Below are 23,261 nucleotides of genomic sequence, written 5' to 3'. Positions count from 1 at the left end.
AAAAAAAAAAAGAAAAACTGTTGGGGTTGAGGAATCTTCTTGCCTCAGCCTCCTGAGTAGCTGGCACTACAGTCACCCACCATAATGCCCAGCTAGTTTCTCTATTTTTCATGGAGATGAGATCTCAGGGATGTCTCACACTTGCTCAGGATGGTTTCCAACTCCTGCTCAGATAATCTACCCACCTTGGCCTCCCAGAATGCTAAGATTACAGGTATGAGCTACCATCCCCAGCCTTATGTAAAGTTTTGACAAATGTATATGCCTGTGTAACCAAAGCCTAGTGAAGATACAGATTATAGAACATTTTCCTCTCAGAAGGTTCTCCTGTGCCCCATCCCTTTCAAAAGCAACAGCTCTATACTGTATCCCATGAACAGCAGTCAAAATCATAGCTGAAAATGTAACTCACCTCCAAAATGTTATCAATTATTTACAACTTAGTATGAAGGAAGGATTAGAATACAACTATTTCCGGGAAAGAGGGAGATAAGATTATAGGGATCTTTGGATTGTAAAACCAAATATTTGCATCCTGAAGGATGTTCAGAAGCCCCACATGGTCTTTCACTGATACCTGGGAACTCAGGAAATAGGCCAGGAATGTGGAGGCGAGAGTCCCTCCAATTCAAATCCATCTTCTTCTTCTTCTTCTTTTTTTTTTTCCTGAGACAGAGTCTCACTGTGTCACTCTGGGTAGAGTGCCATGGTGTCATAGCTCACAGCAACCTCAAACTCTTGTGCTTAAGTGATTCTCTTGCCTCAGCCTCCCAAGTAGCTGGGACTACAGGGGCCTGCCACAACGCCCGGCTATTTTTTTGTTGCAGTTGTCATTGTTGTTTGGCAGGCCTGGGCTAGGTTCAAACCCACCAGCCCTAGTATATGTGGCTGGTGCCCTAGCCGATGAGCTACAGGCACCCAGCCACCTTCTCAAAAATACCTTTCCTTAGGCTGTAGTAGTTTCTCTCCCCTCTCTATGTCATAGCATTGGCACTATGGTATGAGCCATTTCATTGGTCACAAACTCAAATGTAACTTTCCTTTTTGTAACTGATCTTAATTCTTGTTTCAAGCCCCTATTCCTCTTAGCAGTAGAAAACATACTTGGCTTGGCACCTGTGGCTTGGCACCTGTGGCTTGGCACCTGTGGCTCAAGCGGCTAAGGCACCAGCCACATACACTGGAGCTGGTGGAAACAATGACAACTGCAACCAAAAAATGGCCAGGTGTTGTGGTGGGTACCTGTAGTCCCAGCTACTTGGGAGGCTGAGGCAAGAGAATTGCTAAGCCCAGGAGTTGGAGGTTGCTGTGAGCAGTGACACCACAGCACTCTACCCAGGGAGATAGCCTGAGGCTCTGTCTCAAAAAAAAAAGAAAACATACAAATTAAGGTGAACTCGGTCACTTCAGTGTTATTTCACCCAGTGCAGGTTTATACTTAAGTCCAGGCTTTCTTTGACATTGAGTCACTTTACTATTTACTGCCTTATAACTTTTAATTTTTTGGTTGTTTAGCATATCTGTGACCGTGAGATAACTGTTTAGATGTTGCAGAGCCCTCAGACCTTACCTCCCACAGTGCCTCACGCAGTACTTTGCACATTGGTTTACATTTTTATATTTGAAATATATGTGATAAGGTAGCTGGTGATCCTTATAATTTCACAAAACTGTGACTAGAGGATCGTTGCATTTAAACTTAAATTTTAACCCAAGACTGAGGGTAACCTAGTCAAAAGGGCATGATCGTGGATTAGGAGTCTGGAGAGCTGAGTTTGTACTGTAACTTAGTATGTAACTTTGGGCAAGTCATTTAACCTTAGGACCTATATTTCTCCTGTAAAGTTGATGAGGAGGAAGAGGAATTGGGCCAGATGATACCAAGGTGCTTTCCTGATCTGTGTTTTATCCCTGGGAATATACCTTCAGTTTGGGAAGTAAGTTAAAAAATAATTTATGGTGGCCAGGTGCAATGGTTCACACCTGTAATCCCAGCACTTTGGGAGGCCAGGAGTTTCAGACCAGCCTGGACAACATGGCAAGACCCTGTCTCTACAAAAAATAAGAAAAATCAATCAGGTATGGTGGTGACCACCTATAATCATTGCTACTCAGGAAACTGAAGTAGGAGGATCACTTAAGCCCAGGAGTTTAAGACTGTAGTGAGCTACAATTATATCACTGTACTCCAACGTGGGCAACAGAGTGAGACCTTGTCTCAAAAAAAAAAAAAATTATGGTACATGGATTTTTATTCATATGCCAAAACAGCTGCTTCTTGGTCTTATTTACTGATTTAATTTTTTTCAAATTTATGCATAAAAATTAATAATCAAAAGAAATACAGGCTCAGTTCCTGTAGCACAGTGGTTATGGTACCAGCCACATACACCAAAGTTGGTGGGTTCAAACCAGGCTTGCTAACCAACAATGACAACTGCAACAAAAAAATATCCTGGTGTTGTGGTGGGCACCTGTAATCCCAGCTACTTGGGAGGCTGAGGCAAGAGAATCGATTGAGCCCAAGAGTTTGAGGTTGTTGTGAGCACTCTACTGAGGCCAACATGGTGACACTCCGTCTCAAAAAAGAAAAAAGAAATATACAATTGGTATAGAAAAACATTATTGGTCTATCTTGAGAAAAAAAATCATCATTTAAATAAAATATATTTATATGTCCCCTTTCTGGTTTGTCTTTTTATTCCCCTAGACATGTCAAGTGGGGTTGATCAACAGTCACAGGTTCCTGCCAAACCTACTTTCGGTGAGGTACAAGCCTCTGCATTAGTGGAATCAGTATTTGGGTTAAAAGTTTCCAAGATCCAGCCTCTTCCTAGCTATGATGACCAAAATTTTCATGTATATACTTCAAGAACCAAAGACACTACAGATGGCCCAACTGAATATGTCCTCAAAATCAGCAACACCGAAACTAGCAAAAATCCAGACCTGATTGAAGTGCAGAGTCACATCATCATGTTCCTGAAAGCAGCTGGCTTTCCAACAGCCTCTGTGTGTCGGACTAAAGGAGACAACATTACTTCTCTTGTGTCTGTAGGTAAGAGGCTGACCCACTTGCCAGTCTGTTACCTGCCCATGTATATTACTGCATTTGGGCGACAAGTGGAGATATCAATAACAGGTTTACAATTCCAAATGTAGATTGGTTATTTCTTCAGTGTTTGGGAGAAGCCACAGCATCGCCAAGGTGAAGATTGGGTTTCTGATGTGGGAGTGTTTAGAGCTGAATCTGGTGTAAATTTCTGCTTAGAAAGAGGTGCTGATGCTTAGTAACTAAGGCGACTTGTTGACATCAGAGGAGCATTTTGGAGGGTGTTTTAAATCGCAAAAATAATTAAATATTTTTACGCAATCAGACCAGCACATTCTGCTGCTAAGATATAGTAGAAAAAACATACAACTGGATATCAGGAGTGTTAGATTCCAACTCTGTCATTATTCTTTATGTAACCTCAGGCACGCCACTTAACATTCCTAAGGCTACACATTCTCATGTGATATGATCCTTTTCACCTCTAAATACTAAAATGCTAAGATGTACCTAATTCATTTCTGTAAGCAACAACCTAAAATCAACCTCTTGAAAATTTTTTAAAGGTTTGAAGTCCTAGCTGTGTTTTTCTGTCTTCATTGTTCATCCTTTCTTTTTTAATTTGCATTGCTTCAAATACCTGAGGCCTGTTATGGTTTCTGAGAAGCAGTTGTTGTCCTGTGTTGCAAACCCAGGCTGTAACTCAATTTGCTCCTGAGTTGTTTTAGGTTAGCATATTTTTTTCTTTTGTTCTGTAATTTCTGTTCTTTTCATTAATAATCACATAGCTTACATAGGACAGAGCTGGGTTCTAAAATTCCTGATTTCTAGTCTTATTTTTTTCTATTATATTATATCATAGTAGAATGGCTTCTAATTGCTTATTTTTGAGAATAGTTGACAGGGTATATCATTCCACCCATCTAGATAGTGGCTCTGAAGTCAAAAGCTACTTGGTGAGGCTGCTGACTTACCTCCCAGGAAGACCTGTAGCTGAGATTCCGGTCAGCCTCCAGCTGTTGTATGACATTGGAAGACTAGCTGCCAAACTGGATAAGACCCTGGAGGTAAGATTTGGGGTTTCATTTTGTTTATAAGGAATTTTTTTTCTTTAGAGACAGAGTCTCACTTTATCACCCTCAGTAGAGTGCTGTGGCGTCACAGCTCACAGCAACTTCCAACTCCTGGGCTCAGGCAATTCTCTTGCCTCAGCCTCCTGAGTAGCTGAGACTACAGGTGCCCTCCACAACGCCCGGCTATTCTTTGTTGCAGTATGGCTGGTTCGAACTCGCTACTCTTGATATATGCAGCTGGTGCACTACCCACTGAGCACAGGCACTGCCCTATAAGGAATTTTTATTTGTTATTTCTCTTTTTTTTTTGAGACGAGGTCTCCAACTGTTGCCCTTGGTAGAGTGCTATGCCATCACTTGCTGCGAAAAAAGCCAGAACATGTGATATGAAGTATCTCTCTTCAGGATTCAAGGTTTCCCAGTGCTCAATGTCCTTAGAAAGATCCCACCTCCTCAGCCGTCCAAAAAGACGCCTCCGCTTTCTTATACATTTGCCAAATGTCATGGTATTCGATAGGAAAGATGACAAAGCGGCGGGGGTTTTCTCCAGCAGTGGTTCATCCTCCACGCTGGGGGCAGGTACTCTAGTTTCGGGCTCCGGGGACTCCTGGAAGATCCTCCTCGCGGTCTTGCTGGCCAGGACGGGGGTCCAGCTCAGGGTGGGGGGCGTGTTCTCCTAGTCAGCCAGGCTGAGCCCCTTCAGCGGTGTCAGCTGTGGCTGTTGTCTCCGATGCGGGCGGGGGGACGCGGACAGACAGCATGGCTAAGGTGAGGCGGGCGGACTCTGTAAAGACGCGAGGGGCAAACGGATGGCCCAGCAGCCCAGCGTCCTTAAATGCTGTGCGCAGCGCACCCTTCTGGGGGTGGCCCGACGCCCCTGCCCGCTGCATCCCCAGCAACCTCAAACTCTTGGGCTTAAGCAATTCTCTTGCCTCGGCCTCCCTAACCCTGACCCTAACCTTCAGTCTTCAGGCACCTGCCATAACACCCAGCTATTTTTTTTGTTGTGGTTGTCATTGTTTTTAGCAGGGTTAAGCCGGGTTCAAACCCGCCAGCACCGGTGTATGTGGCTGGCGCCCTCACCACTGAGCTACGGGTGCCAAGCCTGTTATTTCATTTTTTAAAATATTCAGGATCACATGCATGTAATCCTAGCACTGTGGGGAGGCTGAGGCAGGTAGATAGCCAGAGCTCAAAACCAGCCTGAGTTAGAGTGAGACCCTATCTCTAAAAAACAGCCAGGCATTGTGGAGGGTGGCTACTCAGAAGGCTGAGGGAAGAGGATAATTTAAGCCCAAGAGTTTGAGGTTGCTGTGAGCCATGATGTCACAAAACTCTACCAAGGACAACAGAGTGAGACTCTGTCTCAAAATAAAAACAAAAAACACAGGATCAGATTCTCTTTTTATGTGTGGTGCTTTCAAGGTGTGTTATAAAGGGAATGGGGTCCAAAATGCGTGAATTTTGTAACAGGCAGGCTACCTTCTGCCCATCTCTGTGCTTTACTGACATGTTGGCAAAATTACTTCAGTTTTAGAAATTATATCTTTCATGTTGTTCACTGAAAATAGTCTGTAGTCATAAACTGAAGCCTGAAGTTTTCATCCAAATAAGGTCTAATCAGCTGGGGCTCTGTAAGAAGCAATAGCTAAGCTGCAAATGGGTTAAAATGACTTGTATTAAATGATGTTTTGTCCTATAGAAGTAAATCCTGTATGACAGGTATTTTTTAGACATACCCATGAAACGTCTATCTTTATTCAACAAGCACTTGACTGAGTATCTTTCACGTGCCAAGTACTGAGAGAATAATAAGACACAGGCCCTGTTCCAGAATGTGTCCTAGGGGACAGATAAATGCTTTTAAAAGTAATTACAAGGCTGGGCACTGTATTGTGACTCACACCTCTAATCCCAGCTCTTTGGGAGGCCAAGGTGAAAGGACTATTTGAGCCCAGGAGTTCAAGACCAGCCTGGGAAATATAGAAAGACCCCATTTCTATAAAAAATTTAAAAAATTACCTGGGTATAAACCTGTAGTTCCAGTTGCTCAGGAGTCAGGGGATCTCTTGAGTCTAAGTGTTTCAGGCAATAGTGAGCTGTGATCACACCACTGTACTCCAGCCTGAGCAACAGAGTGAGACCCTGTCCAGAAAAAAAAAAAAATGTTTACCATTTGTATGAGTAAAACACTTCTAATCACTGACTAAATCCTGTCAGTTCTGCTTCTCAAATGTATATTCTGTCTCCTTAATTCCATTCCTCACTCAACTATCCTGGTTTCCCTGAACTACCGCTGTAGCTTCCCTATATGTAGTTTTCTTTTTTCTCCGCTATATTCTTTACATCAGTCAAGAGTGACTTTTTAAAATTACCCACCTGACTGTGTCAGTTCCATAGTTAAAACCTTTCAGTAGCTTCTCACTGCTTTCTAGGTAAAGTCTTCAGTGTGGTGAACAAAGCCCCTCATGGTCTCAGCCCTGGTTGGCCTCAGCCCTGCTCCCTCCCCAGCCTGTGGCCTGTGTCTCCCTTTCCATACAGTTCTCACCAGCAGTATATTAGCAGAAGTTGTTGTAATTCCCTGAATGTGCTCTTCTGTTTTAGGCATCTGAGCCTTTGCATATGCTATCATCTCCATTAGGAAGCCCCTTTCGCCTGCTTCAGAAGACTCCTTCTTACCCTTGAACACACAGCTCCCCTGTCACCTCCTCTGCAAAATCTTCCCCAATCCTGTCTCTTCCCTGCTGCACAGCGATGATTGCTTCCTTCTCTTTGCTGATACTTATTCATCTTTTTATCTCTGTATTTACTATACTATGTTCTGGTTATCGCTTTGTAAAAAAAAAGGCATACCCAAATGTACTGACTTAAAACAATAATGATTTATCTCTCATGATTCTGTGGGTTGACCAAGCCACTCTTTTCTACTTAGTGTTGACCGGGGTCACCATGCAGCTAGATTCCACCAGGGTGCTCACCTCCAGCAGCTTTTCCTCCTCATGTAATGTTGCGTCCTGCAGGACGGCCCATGCTTCCTTACGGTATGGCTGCTGGCTTCCAAGAGAGAGTTCCAAGAGGATAAGCCCCAACATGGAAATGCTTATCAAGACCCTCCTTGAGGACAGGCTTCAGCGTGGTGGCCACTAACTGGGAAAAGCTACACAAGGGCATGAATACCACAGTGGTATTTTAATTACTTGCTGAATAGCTGAGTTTCATGTTACATATGCTTGTAAGAGGCAGTAAGCTTCTTTTTCTTTTTTTTTTTTTTTTGAGACAGAGCCTCAAGCTGTCGCCCTGGGTAGAGTGCTGTGGCATCACAGCTCACAGCAACCTCCAGCTCCCAGGATTAAGTGATTCTCTTACCTCAGCCTCCCACGTAGCTGGGACTATAGGCGCCTGCTACAACGCCTGGCTTTTTTTTTTTTTTTCGTTGCAGCTGTCATTGTTGTTTGGCAGGCCTGGACTGGATTTGAATCCACCAGCTCAGGTGTATGTGACTGGCACCTTAGCCGCTTGAGCCAAAGGGGCCGCCCCGGCAGTAAGCTTCTTGGGGACAGTGTCTACATCTTGTTTATCATCTTCTATCCTTGGTGTTTAGGAGGGTCAAACATATACATAGGAGGGCTTCATTCAAAAAAAAGTAGTATCTGGGGCTGGGCATAGTGGCTCACACCTGTAATCCTAACACTCTGGGAGGCTGAGGTGGGTGGATCTCCTGAGTTCAGGAGTTCAAGACCAGCGTAAGCAAGAGCAACACCCTGTCTCTAAAAAAAAAAAACAGCCAGGGCTTGGAGCCCGTCACTCAGTGATTAGGGCACTGACCACATAACACTAAGGCAGGCGTGTTTGAACCCTGCTAAACAACAACAACTGCAACAAAAAACATAGCCAGGCATTGGCAGGCTCCTATAGTCCCAGCTACTTGGGAGGCTGAGGCAAGAGAATCACTTAAGTCCAAGAATTTGAGGTTGCTGCGAGCTATAATGCCATGGCATTCTACTGAGGGCAACAAAGTGAGACTCTCTCTCTCTCAAAAAAAAAAAATAATAATAATAATACCTGATCTCTTTATTAAAAGTTAGCAATCTATAAAGCAGGTAGAGAAAAGGAGGAAGGGCATTGCAGTTAAAGGAAAAGAGCAGTGAAAAATCATTGCACTCCAACATCCACTTTCCAGAACATCTGAATAATTCATAATAGGAATTGTACTTGAAACAGGCAGGGGATAAAGTTGAAAATGTAGGGTAGAGTCAGATTATGAAATATAATATAGGATACTAGGGAGTTTAGATTTTGTCTTATGGAAAGTAAGGGGCCTTGAAAGGTTTTCAATAGGCAAAGATTTCTAACGTATATCACTCTAATTTGTATCCTGCCATTATGGTGGGTAGATTGGCAGAAAGCCAGGCTGAAGGAAGGGAGTATGCCAGTGAGCACAGTAATCAGGTAAAAGCTGATTGAGGGCTTGAACCAAGAAAAGATTCAAAATGTATTTAGGAAGCAGAGCATCTGGATTGGTGCTTGATTTAACATTAAGCTTATGCAAGAGGGAACGCTGAGCAAGACTGATGGCTTCCAACTGTCCTGCTGGGACACAACCCCAGTCTGAAGGAGGTAAGGTGCACCCTGGTATCAGTCATGGGAAAACCTTACAGCCAGGAGCTGAAGCAAGGAGCTGAAGGAACAGGAAGAGGGAAAGAGCAGAGATGGGTCGAGGGAGCGCTGAGTGTGTGGAAGCTAAGGCTCCTCGCCATACAGAAAGCACGTCGGCCTCTCCTCCCTTCACGTTGTGTTCCTCCACTGGCTCTAGAATCTGCCCGTCTGCTTCCTTTATATCTGGCTGGAGCTGTATTTTTTTTTCCTTTTTCTTTTTTATTAATTACTCAACATGGTAGAATGGCCAGATTTTTAGAGAGAGAAGTAAAGTAGAGCCTTAACAGGAGTCAAGTGAAAGATGGGACAGAACTGGGAACTCTCCCCAGGGTGACAAAGTGAGACTCTGTCTAAATAAATGAACAGTAATGTATTACATATACATGGTAAAATTTCTAACAATACTGAAAGGTTGTTCTCCTCTCTCTTATCATCTCCATTCCTAGTCACAATCCTATTCTCCAAAAGTAACAGCTCCTGACAGTGTTTTCAGTGTTCACCATGCAGAGGATTTTTGTAATCCTCAGTGGCATTTAACATAAAAGATAGCAAGGAGATTCAGAAACTTGTCACCTGAAGAAGCTTTGAAGGAACCAGAAAGGTTTAATTTGTAGAAGAGAAGACTCTGAGAGAACAGAAGTGCTGTCTTCAAAAATCTGGAGGACTAATCCTATTGCAGATGCCCTGGAGGTCACATTTGGAACCAGTGCCATGGACACTATCGCAGAGGCAGATTTGGTTCAGCAAAAGAATACAGAGCTATCTCAATACTCATGGGAAGTATTCAAACAGAGGCCACAGAACCACGCAGCGAGGATACGATAGTGACAACACAAGCATGGGGAAGGTTTTCAAACTTCAGGTCGTGTTAGTGAAATCAATTAGAGGATCATTTAGGGGAACTTTTTTTAAACAAAGAAATAGAATACAATGTAAAACACCAGAATATGATGTCATGTGTAATGATCTGAATTTTCCTGTTTACTGGGATTTTTTTATTTTATTTATTTATTTGTTTGTTTATTTTGAGACAGTGTCTCACCCTTTGCCTAGGCTTGAGTGCAGTGGTGTCATCATCCTAACTCACTGCAGACTCAAACTTCTGGGCTCAAGGGATCCTCCTGCTTCAGCCTCCCAAGTAGTTGGGACTACAGTCACATGCCACAATGCCTAGTTAATTTTATGTTTTTTATAGAGGGAGTCTCACTTTTGCTCAGGCTCACCTCAATCTCCTAGCCTCAAGCAATCCTCCTGCCTTGGCCTCTCAGAGTGCTAGGATTACAGGCATGAGACACCATGCCTGGCCAGGACTTTTTTCTTTATATGTGTGTGCCCCCATATACTAGGTTGTGATATATATACTGGGGGTATGTGTGTGTGTGTTTAAGAGACGAAGTCTTACTCTGTCGCCCAAGTTGGAGTGCAGTGGTGCAATCATAGGTCATGGCTCAAACTCCTGGGCTCAGGCAATCCCCCTTCCTCAGCCTCCCAAGAAGCTGGGATGACAGGTGCCCATCATCATGCCTGGCTAAAATTTTCATTTTGTATAGAGTCAGAGTCTCACTCTGTTTCCCAGGCTGGTCCTAGTCTCCTGGGCTCAAACAATCCTCCCACTTTGGCCCCCAAAAGTACTGAGATTAGAGGTGCAAGCCACACACCCAACTATGATGTGTTTATTTCTTTCTACAAGTCATGGTTAAAAAATTTGAAAGATACTCCATTGGGTGACCACCCAGCTACCTTTTATCGCTCACTCTGTGAAAGAGGTCTGAGCTGTAAGTCAGAAGACCCATGTCCTTCCTGAGTTCCATGGTAACTAGTCATTATCCCTCTCAGTTTCCCCTCTTGTCCAACAATGGTCAGAGTCACTTAGAACTTTAGACAGAGTGGTCAAAGTCTAAAGGCCCTTCCAATACTAGAACTTTTTATTCTAAGAACATCCATTTATTGATCAAATGTTTCTTGCCCAGCGCCTTCAGCATACCAGGCACAGTTCCAGGTGTGGGGGTACAACAGTGAACAAACAGACATAAAACAGACCTCTTGCTCCTTGTGGGGCTTATATTCTAGTAGGAGAGACAGTAAAATAAGGTAAGGGAATGATGGCAAATGCTAGATAACAGTAGGCACTAAGGAAAAACAAGCAAAGAAGAGGGATACAAGATACTAGAGAAAGGGTTGAGACTCTATTTTTTCTTCTTTTTTTGTAGCAAATTTGCCTGATAAAGGTTGAAATTCTAGATGGAGTAAGTGAGCAGGCAATTCTCACAGAAAAGGTGTTTTTTGAATAAAGACCATTTGGATACCTAGGGAGAGCACCCCGGCAGGAGGAAACAACAAATGCAAAGGGCCATGAGGTAGGAACGTGCCAGTCATGTTACCGGAACAGGTGGGAGGCCAGTGTGGTTGGAGCAGAGAGCAGAGTGAGCAAAGGTGGGAAAGCGGTGGGGGCCGGGGGAGGGTGTCAGATCACGTGGGTGAGAACAGAGTTCTTTAGAGTTGCCTCTCATTCCTCCGAGAGCTGTGGGTGTCTTTTTTTTTTTTTCTCTTTTTTGAGACAGTCTCACTATGTCACCCTTGGTAGAGTGCTGTGACGTCACAGCTCACAGCAACCTCAAACTCTTGGGCTTAAGCGATTCTCTTGCCTCAGCCTCCCAAGTAGCTGGGACTACGGGCACCCGCCACAGCCACAACACCCGGCTATTTTTTGGTTGCATTTGTCAGTGTTGTTTTAGCAGGCCTGAGCCGCGCTCAAACTCACCAGCTCTATGTATGTGGCTGGCACCCTACTCACTGAGCTACGGAGCCAAGCCAGCTGTGGATGTCTTCACACAACTATGAGGATCAAGTGAGATGAAAATGTGCTCCCATAACTATGAGGTCCTTTATAAATATGAAGGTCTTACTATATTTTGTAGATTAGTGTAAATGGAGCAACTCAGCGACCATGAGGAAATGCCAACTGTCTCCATCAGGCACTCCCAGGTCACTTTGGAGCACACAGCAAATCTCTCAGTAGTGCTCTGTCTAGTGGCTAAGAGTTTCTTGCTTTTGATTTAGAAATTCCATCACCCAAAGTTAAGTAGTCTTCAGCGGAAGAACTTCATCTGGAATCTGAAAAATGTTCCTCTTCTGGAGGAATATCTGCACGCCTTGGGCCAGAATCAAACTCGAGAGATTGTTGAGCAGGTCATTCAGCTGTTCAAGGAGGAAGTGATGACCAAATTAAGTCATTTTCGAGAATGTGAGTATTCCCCCAATCAAATATTTAAATCGTCAAATTTCATACCTTCTAAAAAATCCGAAAGTAGAATTTAGCTTCACCAAATCTTAAAACTTTACTATATTTGTTCCTGTTATTTTATAAATAATATTTTACTTTTCTTAAAATTGTCTACAGTTGAAGCCTCCCTAAACTTTATGTGATTCTTCCTATCTCCTACCTACTAAATTCACATACTACATATGAATGAGTTATAAATGGATTACAGTAGTATTTTGCATTTTTAAAACTTTTCATCAGTGACATCACACTGTATTATCATTATGCAGCCTGCTTTTTAAATTCAGCATATTTTTCAGATTGAGCTACATTAATATATGTAATTCTAGTTTATTTAAATTATTAGATTTTACTGCTCAACAGTATTTTATGACATGAATGTACCAAAATTCATTTGAATGTACCGCAAGTTTTCTCTTGTTGATGGAATTTTAGGTTGCTTCCCATTTTTTTGCTACATAAGTGATACTACAGGGAACACTCTAGTACACATCCCCTTATATATAAGGACAAGAGTCTAGGGCAGTGTTTTTCAACCTTTTTAATCTCACGGTGCACTTGAAACTTCCACAGCACACCTAAATTATGCCAATCGAAAAAAAAGAATATATTCACTGTGCTTTGAACTTCTTTCAAAAATAATTTAATTAATGATCTTTAAATATTTTTGCAGCACACTTAAGATCCTTTCACGGCACACCAGTGTGCCATGAAAATCACTAGTCTAGGGTATGTATCTAGATGCAACTAGCCTTTTCACCCAGCATCAAGTACTGGTTAAAGGACAAGGAAATAAAGGGAATTTCTAGCAAGGCCTAGAACAGGCAGTATGTGTTTCTTTTGCCATTTGCTCACTTTGTATAAACACAACGTAAGGTTGTAGCATAAAAACAAGAGTTGATTCTTTTCCCCTCAAACCTGTTTCTCCACCAGTCCGCTTCATCTCATCCAAATGGTATCCACCATTCATCTAATGCCAAGCAGATTTTTTTTTTTTTTGAGACAGAGTCTCACTATGTCACCCTCAGTAGAGTGCCTTGGCATCACAGCTCACAGCAACCTCAAGCTCTTAAGCTCAAGAGATGGGGTCTTGCTCTTGCTCAGGCTAGTCTTGAACTCCTGAGCTCAAGCAATCCACCTGCCTCAGCCTCCCAGAGAGGTAGGATTACAGGCATGAGCCACCACATCTGGCTGCTAAGGCTTCTTTTCAACAGTTTGCCTTGTATGTCTTCTGAGATTCTTAATCTTACTTGCCTACAATTTGAAGTACTTTATGTGAGAATTCAGTCCCAAGTACTGATACATAGATTCTCACTTTCATTTAGTTCAAAATATTTTGTAATTTACCTTCAGATTTCTTCTTTTTACCTGTGGGTATTGAGAAGCATAAATACTTTCCCTAAAAATAGGATAAACTTTCTAGTTATCTTTTTATTGTTGATTTCTACTATAATTACATTGTGATCAGAGAATATACTCTGTCACTGCTCTTCTGCTAGATTTTCTTCAATGAAAGAAATAGTCTATATCAGTGCTGTCCAATACAGTCACCACCATGTGAATACCTGAAATGTGGCTAATGTACCCAAGGAATGGGATTTTCATTTTTATTTAATCTTAATGAATTTAAATGGCCGCATGTGGCCAGTGACCACCATACTGGGTAGAGTAGCTCTGTATGATTTCAGTATTTTGAGTTTACTTTATGATGCACTTTCTGGTAAATGTTAATAAATGGTCCATGTGTGTTTAACAAAAAAATGTATTCTGAAGTTATTGGGTAAGAAGTTATATATATGCCCATTGGGTCAAGTTTGTTAATTATGTTGTTTAAATTTTCTATGTCTTTCATTAACTTCTTTGTCTGCTTATTCTAACAATTACTAAGTTAATTTTATTTTAAATCTCTGCACCATGATTGTAGACTGTCTGGTTTTTGCTTATATTTCTGTCAAATTTTGCTTTCTATATTTTGAGTCAATTTTATCTCAATTTCAGAAATGTATAGTTTAAAATATATAGTGAGCTATGAAGTCTACTTATGCATGATTTGTGTAATCCTAATCACACAGAAGAAATCTGTGTTATATTTAGTTCAGATTATGTACTTTATATTATGTACTTATTAGAAAGTGTGTGGGCTTCACAATTCATGGACCTATCCATGTTGTCCTAATCCTTAGCGACTTAAATCAGTGCTTGTCGAACTAACTGTTGTAAGAGACAAGTTTGGTTTTTTATTTCCCTAGCCATCCACCCCATCATAGCCTGGCACATGGTCTTACTGAACATGCTTAGTTCACAGTCCGTGCCACATGTGACTAACCTACAAGTTTGAAAAAATTTAAACTTGTCTACTCTCTGTTCAGTGTGACAAGGCCACCGATCACGCTCTTGGATGTCAGGTTGCTATAAAATCTTCTAAACATGCTCAATTTCTGTTCTCAACTCATGCAGACATGTAATATTTTGTAGACCAGCACTGGCCATAGACCCCACTTTGAGTAGCACTGACTTAAATGTCACCACCTATTCCAATAATCAACTGGAGAAATTCAGGATTACTTTGCCATCAGAACTTTTTTTTGAAAACTCTAAGGTGAAAATTAAGGCACATCAGGCCCATTCTAGAACTCCTTGCCTATCGTAATAATACAATCATGTTTATATTCTTTTTAAACATTTTTGATTTGAGTGGTGCTCCTTTTCACTTTACTCATCCAATAACTGAAATCGGGTATTTGCAGTGACCGCCGTCTCCACCTTCTGGCCTTCTATTGATTAGAAGCAAAAGCAAGAGCAAAACCAGAAATCTAAAATTAACTCCTTTTATCCTTTTCAGAGGAAATTATTTTATTTCAAGAAAGATATAGGGTGGCATCTGTGGCTCAAAGGAGTAGGACGCCGGCAGCATATACCACACGTGGAGGGTTCAAACCTGGCCCTGGCTAAAAACTGCAAAAAAAGAAAAAAAGAGAGAAAAATATAGTTTAGCCCTTCATTTCTGACTGCTTATCAAATTATTTGAATGACCTTGCCTAGGAAAGAGAATGGAAAGAAGATGAACTGTAAATTAACTGTTTTCCTATGATTTGTCTACTTTCAGGTATCAATCATGGGGATCTTAACGACCATAACATTTTAATAGAGTCCAGCAAGTCAGCCTGTGGAGATGCTGAATATCGCGTGTCTGGGATTTTAGACTTCAGTGACATGAGCTGTGGCTACTATGTATTTGAAGTGGCAATCACCATCATGTACATGATGATTGAGAGCAAAAGTCCTATGCAAGTAGGAGGGCATGTCCTTGCAGGGTTTGAAAGTATCATCCCCCTGACAGCTGCAGAGAGGGGTGCTTTGTTTCTACTTGTATGCAGCCGTTTTTGTCAGTCACTTGTCATAGCTGCACACTCCTGCCAGCTATACCCAGAGAACAAAGACTATCTTATGATTACTGCGAAAACTGGGTGGAAGCACTTACAGCAAATGTTTGACATGGGCCAGAAAGCTGTGGAAGAAATCTGGTTTGAAACTGCTAAGTCCTATGAATCTGGGATCTCCATGTGACTAGGTAAAAGTTTACATTAACCTGGGTAGTTAAAAACCCAATAGGACCAAATCAAAGGATTTTCCTGAGTAGTTAAAAATGAACTGATGGAACAGGTTGATTGTGAATATGACAAAGCACACAAAACTAGGTCTTCAAGCAATCTCATGACCATGGTTTAAACTACAGAAAGTACTACATAAGCAAGCGTGTCTCTCTGTGGATGTATGTGGTATAAAACACATATATGATACTTTGAATCAGATAATCTCTAGGTCTGTTCACCCTGAGATCAATGCCTTTTTTAAATTTTGAAAGGAATATGCTGTATATGTATAAATATATTCATGTATTTTGAATAGCTGGACATAATGTACAGACAGACCTAGCTAACGATCCCCAGTTCTATGAAACCTTCTCTGATCTCTCCTTTCTCTGGAATCCCATCGCACTATGTCTTTTTCATGACACACCACTTTGCGTAATGGATCATGGTTCACAGTCATCTAGGCTGAGGGTAATGGGAGGGCAGCTACCTTGTGAAACTTATTTTTGCCCATCTGTTCTTCTCACACCTGCTCTGGTGCCTTTCATACAGAAGAGTCTGTAAAAATATTTTCAGAATGAATGTATGCTAGAAAAAGCTGGAGAAAGCACACACTAAGACGCCTTAGAAGGAAACACAGAAGGTATTCTTCAAAGAATTTTTTTTTTTTTTTAGAGACAGAGTCTCACTTTATTGCCCTCGGTAGAGTGCTATGGCATCACAACTCACAGCAACCTCCAACTCCTGGGCTCAGGCAATTCTCTTGCTTCAGCCCCCCGAGTATTGGGACCACAGGTGCCCGCCACAACACCCGGGTATTTTCTTTGTTGCAATTTGGCTGGGGTCGGGCTCAAACCCGCCACCCTCAGTATATGGGGCCGGCACCCTACCCACTGAGCCACAGGTGACACCCAATATTGTATTTGTATGATTCTATTTGTTTGTTTTTTTTTTTTAGAGACAGAGTCTCACTTTATTGTCCTCGGTAGAGTGCTGTGGTGTCACAACTCACAGCAACCTCCAACTCCTGGGCTTAGGCAATTCTCTTGCCTCAGTTTCCCAAGTAGCTGGGACTACAGGCGCCTGCCACAATGCCCAGGTATTTTTTTGTTGCAGTTTGGCCAGGGCTGGGTTTGAACCTGCCACCCTCGTTATATGGGGCCGCACCCTACCCACTGAGCCACAGGTGCCACCTGATTCTTTTTTTATTTTCACAAAGAAATTTTTTAACTTGTTGGAGAGGGTAAATGAAACTGGAGCTCCAGAGAGAGATACTGGAAGACACGAACTACGAGGAAGCAGATAGAGACATCAAGCAAGGCCACTAACCCCTGAGCCACCTAAATTTAATGCTTAGCTTTCAGGCTGATACTAGGAATGTCCCGAAGCAGATATTTTAAAATTCTCTATAATTTGTGTTTCTTTTCATATGACAATGTAGTAGATTGGGTAAACTGGAGCTCACTATGTACTTGGCCCTAATTATACCACTGCATTTCCTTCACTGGTTCCTCTTCCTGTCTCCCTTAGTATGATTTAGTAAATGGCTATTTACTTATTCTTCTGGTTTTAACGATTCATTTTCTACAAATAACTCAAGTCCAGAGCCCTGGCCAGTCTAACACCCTCTCAATAGTTATCTCTTCCTCTGTATATGAATTGATTCCATATCTACATGTGTCTCTTTCTATATATACACGAATAGACATTGATTCTACATGAATAGACCTATCTGCCTGCCTGCCTACCTGTTTATACTTGCTAAAATAAGTGTTTTTCTGAATTTTCTTATATGATTAACTTTTAACTTCTCTGTTTCAATTTTCTTATTTGTAAAATTAAGCTAGTAGTACTACCTGATTTATAGAGCTGTGAGGATTTCACAAGAGAATAATGCCAGTGCTTAGCACAATCCTTGTCACATAGTTGGGACATCACAAGCATTTACTAAACAAATCTACTATATTCCACATTATCCAAACTCAAAATATTGGAGTCATTTTTTTTTTTGTCTACCTCTCTCACATTCAATCACTGAGACCTTTTAGTTTTTAGAATCATAGAATTTTAGAAATCTCTGTCTTTCCTGCCTTTTAGTTTTTAACAATATATAATAAAAGCCAACATTTATTGAGCACAAAGTATTTTACGCATATTATTTCATTTAATCTTCACAGCCAACCCATGAAGGAAGTACTTTTATGATCAATTCCCCTTTTCAGATAAGGGCTTAAAAAGTTGAGCTAATTGGATTAAAGGGATTCTATTGCTTAAATCAGATCTTTCTGATGCTGATCATGCTGTTCACTACGACAGGGTCCTATACTACTTCCTCTCTGGCCTCCCCCCTCACCTCTCCCCCCTACACACACACTCACATGCACATGTACATGTACGTTAGGAGGAATAAATGAGATCATTCATTTGACTTATGCTTCTCAAATTTAAAAAACTGTGGTTTTTATCTGCTTTAACTGTTCAAGAGATTTGGGACCAGAAAAGTGGACTGAAACTTGAGTTTTACTCCAGCCCCATGTTCATCCTCTTCTATGATGAAACTCCACAGATTTCCCTCTTGATTGCTTCTGCTGACATGGATTCCCTTTAATTCAACATCTGAATCAAATATTGCTGACCAGAAGGCAGCGCCTGTGGCTCAGTGAGTAGGGCCCCAGCCCCATATACTAAGGGTGGTGGGTTTGAACCCAGCCCCAGCCAAAGTGCAACAAAAAAATAGTCGGGCATTGTGTCAGGCGCCTGTAGTCCCAGCTACTCGGGAGACTGAGGCAAGAGAATCACCTAGGCCCAAGAGCTGTAGGTTGCTGTGAGCTATGATGCCACGGCACTCTACTGAGGGTGACAAAGTAAAACTCTGTCTCTAAAAAAAAAAAAATTGCTGACCACTATGTGTATTTCAATATGTAGATACTTGCTACATTGCATCGATATTCTGATATTTGGTATTTTTTCTAATTTATCTTCAATCAACCAATTCCATGTATTTTATAAACTCTTGGGTGGCTGTGATAGTTAATTTTAGATGTCAGCTTGACTGGGTAAGGGAACACCCATGACTGGAGTAAGGGATACCCAGATAACTAACAAAACGTTATTTTATCTGGACGATGTTTTCAGAAGATATTGGCATTGAATCAGCAGGCTGAGTAAGGAAGATCCCCCTCACCAGTGTAGGTGGGCATCACCCAGTCCACTCAATTTATCCTGATAGAATAAAAAAGCAGAGGAAAGATAATTTCAGTCTTTCTTCTGAAGCTAGAACATCCGTCTTCTCTTGCTTTCAGAAATCAGAACTCCAGGTTCTTGACCTTTGGACTCCAGGATTTATACCAGTAGCTCTCTTGGTTCTCCGGCTTGCAGATAGGATATTGTGGGACTTCTCAGCCTCTTTATTTCCTTAATACATCCCCTTCTATCTGTCTATCCATCCATCCTATTGGTTGTTTTTCTCTGACTTAATATAGTACATATGTTGAACAATTTTTTTTTCATACTACCTTCAGGACATAGCACTGTGTCAGGCTCCTAGCAGATCCAAGAAAGATCTGTTGAACAAACTGCAAGAATGAACACACTTCTGCAAGTGATAAACCCTGCGCCTTTCAACAAGTGAAGAAAAAACCCAGTTCTAGATTTAAGAATCAGTACCATATGTCTGCTGAAGACCCTCTGCTCTTGCAAGCTTCTTTTTCTGTCCAGATTTTTATCCTCTCTGGACTATAACAGAACTTTACTTTCTGGACCTCTTAGCCTCCCTAACCTACATACTTCATATTAGAGGTAGATGAAAATTCTGGTTACGTATGTATATTGGCATATGACGATTTAACCAAAAAATTAGTTGCTTAAAACTTAAGACAATCATTTTACTATCTTTTCTTTTCTTTTCTTTTTTTTTTTGAGACAGAGTCTCACTATGGTGCCCTCGGTAGAGTGCCGTGGCATTGATTCAGGAATTTTGTTCTTCAGTAGGTCCTTGGTCTCAGGGATTCGAAGAATGAACCAACGGACCACAGATCAGTGGTAAGATAGGACTTTTATTAGAAGTTAGAAAAGGATACAGAAGAAGTAAAAAGTACCAGAACTTCTGGAAGGGGGAAAGAACTGAGGAACTCCCTCGGGAGTCTTCACGTGGGCTCTTTTCTCTAGGGGTCTTAAGTCTAGAGGATTACACATGGCTGGCAGTTGGTCCTTCACAGTCTTTGTCCCTGAGAAGGTTTAGGGTGTGTGCTCCTACCCAAGGTGGAACCACCCAAAAAACCATCACAGGCTGCTTTGTTCATGATCTTATCAGAGTCCAGAGGGTGTCTCCTGAAAAAGGAGGTCTGCTTGCACCTGGAAATGGGGACTGACCTCTGAGCTCATTTGGGCCTAGAGAATGAGGGGCTCCCTGTCTAGCCCTGAGTGGTGGAATCCTGTATCAATCCTCCCTCTCCGAATAGAAGCTCTAACTGCTGTTAGGGAAAAGGGGCACTGATTGCTCCAAACTGCTTCCTGCTGAAGATGGACGGTGATATGGGGAAGCAGTTAGAGTTTCCTCAGAGGAAGTTGATTCAGGGGTCACAGTACATGGAAATTTAGGTTGATTTTTCTAGCCTAGGGTAAAATGTTAGTGTATTCTTTTAATGAAATTGAAACGGGTTCCTTGTCCAGGCTGGAATGAGGGAACCCTATATCAGCAGAAGGGGGTAGTTAGGGTCTCTTCAGGTGAGTGGTGATCCAGGGGTCTGCAATAGAGTCAGGTCTGGGCTGGAACCCTTTTCACTGTGGTTTGATGATATTATCTAAGCGTAGGTTAGACTGTAGTTGATTCTCTTCATGGTCTGCTTCTGTAGAAGGTGGTGGGTTCCAGGATTTTACTCATAAATGATGTATCCAGGAATCTATTCCCATAACTTAACAACTGTAGAGACAAGATAACAGAAAAGGGGCCTTCCCAAGTTGGGGTTAGGGAAGGTGAATTAGAGGGAAGAGTCGCACATGCCCCAGACTCATGCTCCTGTTAGACTTCTAACACATGCACTTGTGCTCCACCTCCCTGGCACAGCAGGCAAGACAGGCCAGTGGTGTGCCCTCCATGGACTGGAGAGGACTTGGGATCCCTCCTCAGCCAGTGAGAGCGCCGGCCTTCACCTTCATTGTGCCAGGGCAGCTTTCCAGAGTCCTTAAAAGCCTGTAATTCCTAAGCCTTCAAGCTGAGAGTTTGAAGTTTAGTGTGAACCAATATTGGTCTTAGTCTTTCTTTTCCCAAGGCTGTCTTGCTCTGTGAAAACTAGAGACCTGAATAGTGAACTTCAGGTACACATAATTGCGCTTTAGCCTTGGAAACTTTGTACCCACAATCAGAAAGTTTAACAGAGCTTGGGTAGCTTTGTGGCATTCCTCTGCATCTGGAGCTCCTAAAAGAATGTCATCTACATACTGAGTAAGAGTCGCTGTAGGATATGAAAAATACCTCAAGTCTTTGGCTAGGGCTTGTCCTAGTAAGTGAGGGCTGTCCCTAAATCCCTGAGGTAACAAAGTCCATGTGAGCTGGATGTTAGAGTCGGGGGGTCTTCAAAAGCAAAAGGTATTGGGATTTTATTTTGCTCTTCCCACCCGTCCCTCCATAGCCCATGCTTCTGGGTTAATTTTTGTCTCTAATAAGGGAAGGCATAGTATAGGTTCCTGTCCCATATTCATATAAGTGGTTGTTCCCGCTTTAGTTAGTATGACCCTCCCCAAAAGAGGAGCAGGACTTTCAGGCATGATTAGGAAGGGGTGAGAGAACAGCCAGTCACCCCAAATGCAGCTTAAAGGCTGAGAGAAAAATTTGGTAACCGGCTTTCCAGACACACCCTACATAGTTACAGATTTGGGGGATAAAAGACCAGGGTTAGAGAGAAGTATAGAAAAGGTTGTTCCAGTGTCCAGAAGAAATTCTGTCTCCTGGCCTCCACTATGAGGCAAACCCGGGGCTCTTGAGTGGTGATGACACAAGCTGGAGCCATGAGAATCTGCCCTGGGTACCCTCAGTCCAGTTTGGGCACTGATGGGATCCCTGTCCCAGGAGGCCTTCACCTGTGGGGACAGGCCACCTTCCATTGATTACCCTTACACTCTGGACAGGGGCCTGGTGGCTTGCCTGATAAGCGGTTCTGCCGGAAGCAGTCTTTCCTGAAGTGGCCAGCCGTGGAAGCACTTGTTCTTAGCTCCTCTGGCTTCCCTCTGCCCTGAATGGTGCCTGTTTATTGGGGTGCCATTACTAGAACTGTCATTCTTTTCATATCCCTTCTCTCTTTTTCCTCCTCTTTCTCCTGATCTCAGTTATAGAAGACCATAGTGGCCATTTTAAGAAGATTCTCCAGGTTATGATCTGGGCCTAGAGCCAAATTTCTGGAGTTTTCTTTGAATGTCTGAGGCCACCTGAGTGATAAATTTATCTTTTAAAATAATTTGGCCCTCTAAGGAGTCAGGTGTTAACTGGGTGTGTTTTCTCATCACCTCCCTAGCCACTCAAGAAAGGCTGAGGGACTCTCATTTTGCTCCTGGTAAATAGTAGACAACTTAGAATAGTTCATAGGTTTTTTTCTTGGATTGATGTAAACCTTCCAGGGTACATGTTAGAAAATGTTTATGCCACTAGTCACCTTTTTCTCAGGGTCCCTATTTGGGATCCTCAAAGGGAACTGCCTGTCTTCCCGTGGGGTATCTGTCCCTTTCCTCTGGAGACACACTGCCATCAATATTGGACATGAACCACAAATCACCCCACCTTCTAGCTTCATCTAAGACTTCATTTTTCTCATTAAAAGTTAAAGTTTGATCTAGCAGTAGCATTACATCTTTCCAAGAGAGGTCAAAGCTTTGTCCTAACCCCTGGAGAACATCTATATACCTATCTGAGTCATCAGAAAACTTGTAAATCAACCTTAATTTGTTTAAATCTGCCAGAGAAAATGGAGTGTATACTCGCACACTCCCCCTTTCACCACCTGCAGTCTCAACCAAGGAACACAAAGAAGAATATGGCTGCCTTCTGGGAGTCCCAGTAGGACCAGAAAAAACTCTTGGGACAGCCTCCCTCCTGGGTGTGGGAGAAGTAGATGGTGGGTAAGAACTAGTGTCTCTCTCAGGAATCCTTGACCATTTGGGGAAGTTACTACAGCCAGGAGACCTGAATCTATCTTATAGGTCTTACACAGTTGGGGGTTGTCCCTAAGAAAAAAGAAAGCTTGCACATAGGGCATTTCAGATGACTTTCCTTCTTGTTTACAAAAAATATCTAACTGAAAAATGATGTCATAATTTAGAGTACCTTTTGGGGTCCATTGTTCACCAGTGGAGAGTTGATACTGAGGCCAGGCCTGGGTGCAGAAGAAAACCATACATTCTTTTTTCAGCATCTGGGGATCAAACATGTCCCAGTCCTTCACAACACCCTGCCCACCAGGGTGTTCTGGCAGCACAGGCCGAAATATCAGGTATCCAGGAGCCTGATCCCACCTGATGACAGTTCTCTTGGCAAGTGAACTTGTTACCTGGGTGTTCTCAGAGAGAGAACATTACCCATCTGTGGGAAAGAACAAACGCCCAGCGTATTAATC

At 42.3% G+C, this 23,261-nt stretch overlaps 1 protein-coding gene across 2 annotated transcripts in view; it reads left to right on the top strand.

Annotated features, from left to right (window-relative positions):
- The window catches only part of HYKK (hydroxylysine kinase), a 22,256-nt gene extending 3,927 nt beyond the window's left edge, over positions 1-18,329 (top strand). Inside the window, exons 2-6 of one of the 2 annotated variants that reach the window (XM_023510148.1) lie at positions 2,711-3,058; positions 3,980-4,119; positions 11,842-12,025; positions 15,171-15,635; positions 18,224-18,329. In XM_023510148.1, the coding sequence (XP_023365916.1) occupies positions 2,713-3,058; positions 3,980-4,119; positions 11,842-12,025; positions 15,171-15,631 (1,131 nt within the window). In that variant the 5' untranslated portion in view covers positions 2,711-2,712 and the 3' untranslated portion in view covers positions 15,632-15,635; positions 18,224-18,329. Of the gene's footprint in view, positions 1-2,710; positions 3,059-3,979; positions 4,120-11,841; positions 12,026-15,170; positions 16,350-18,223 lie in introns of those variants that run through there. The other variant, XM_003784556.2, reaches the window with a different exon arrangement.
- Positions 18,330-23,261: the final 4,932 nt, after the last annotated feature.

Source organism: Otolemur garnettii, unplaced genomic scaffold, assembly GCF_000181295.1.
Source record: "Otolemur garnettii isolate 467f Iridium unplaced genomic scaffold, OtoGar3 scaffold00011, whole genome shotgun sequence".
Taxonomy (NCBI): domain Eukaryota; kingdom Metazoa; phylum Chordata; class Mammalia; order Primates; family Galagidae; genus Otolemur; species Otolemur garnettii.
The sequence above is the reverse complement of the archived record's forward strand: the minus strand, read 5'-3'. Positions and strand labels throughout refer to the sequence as shown.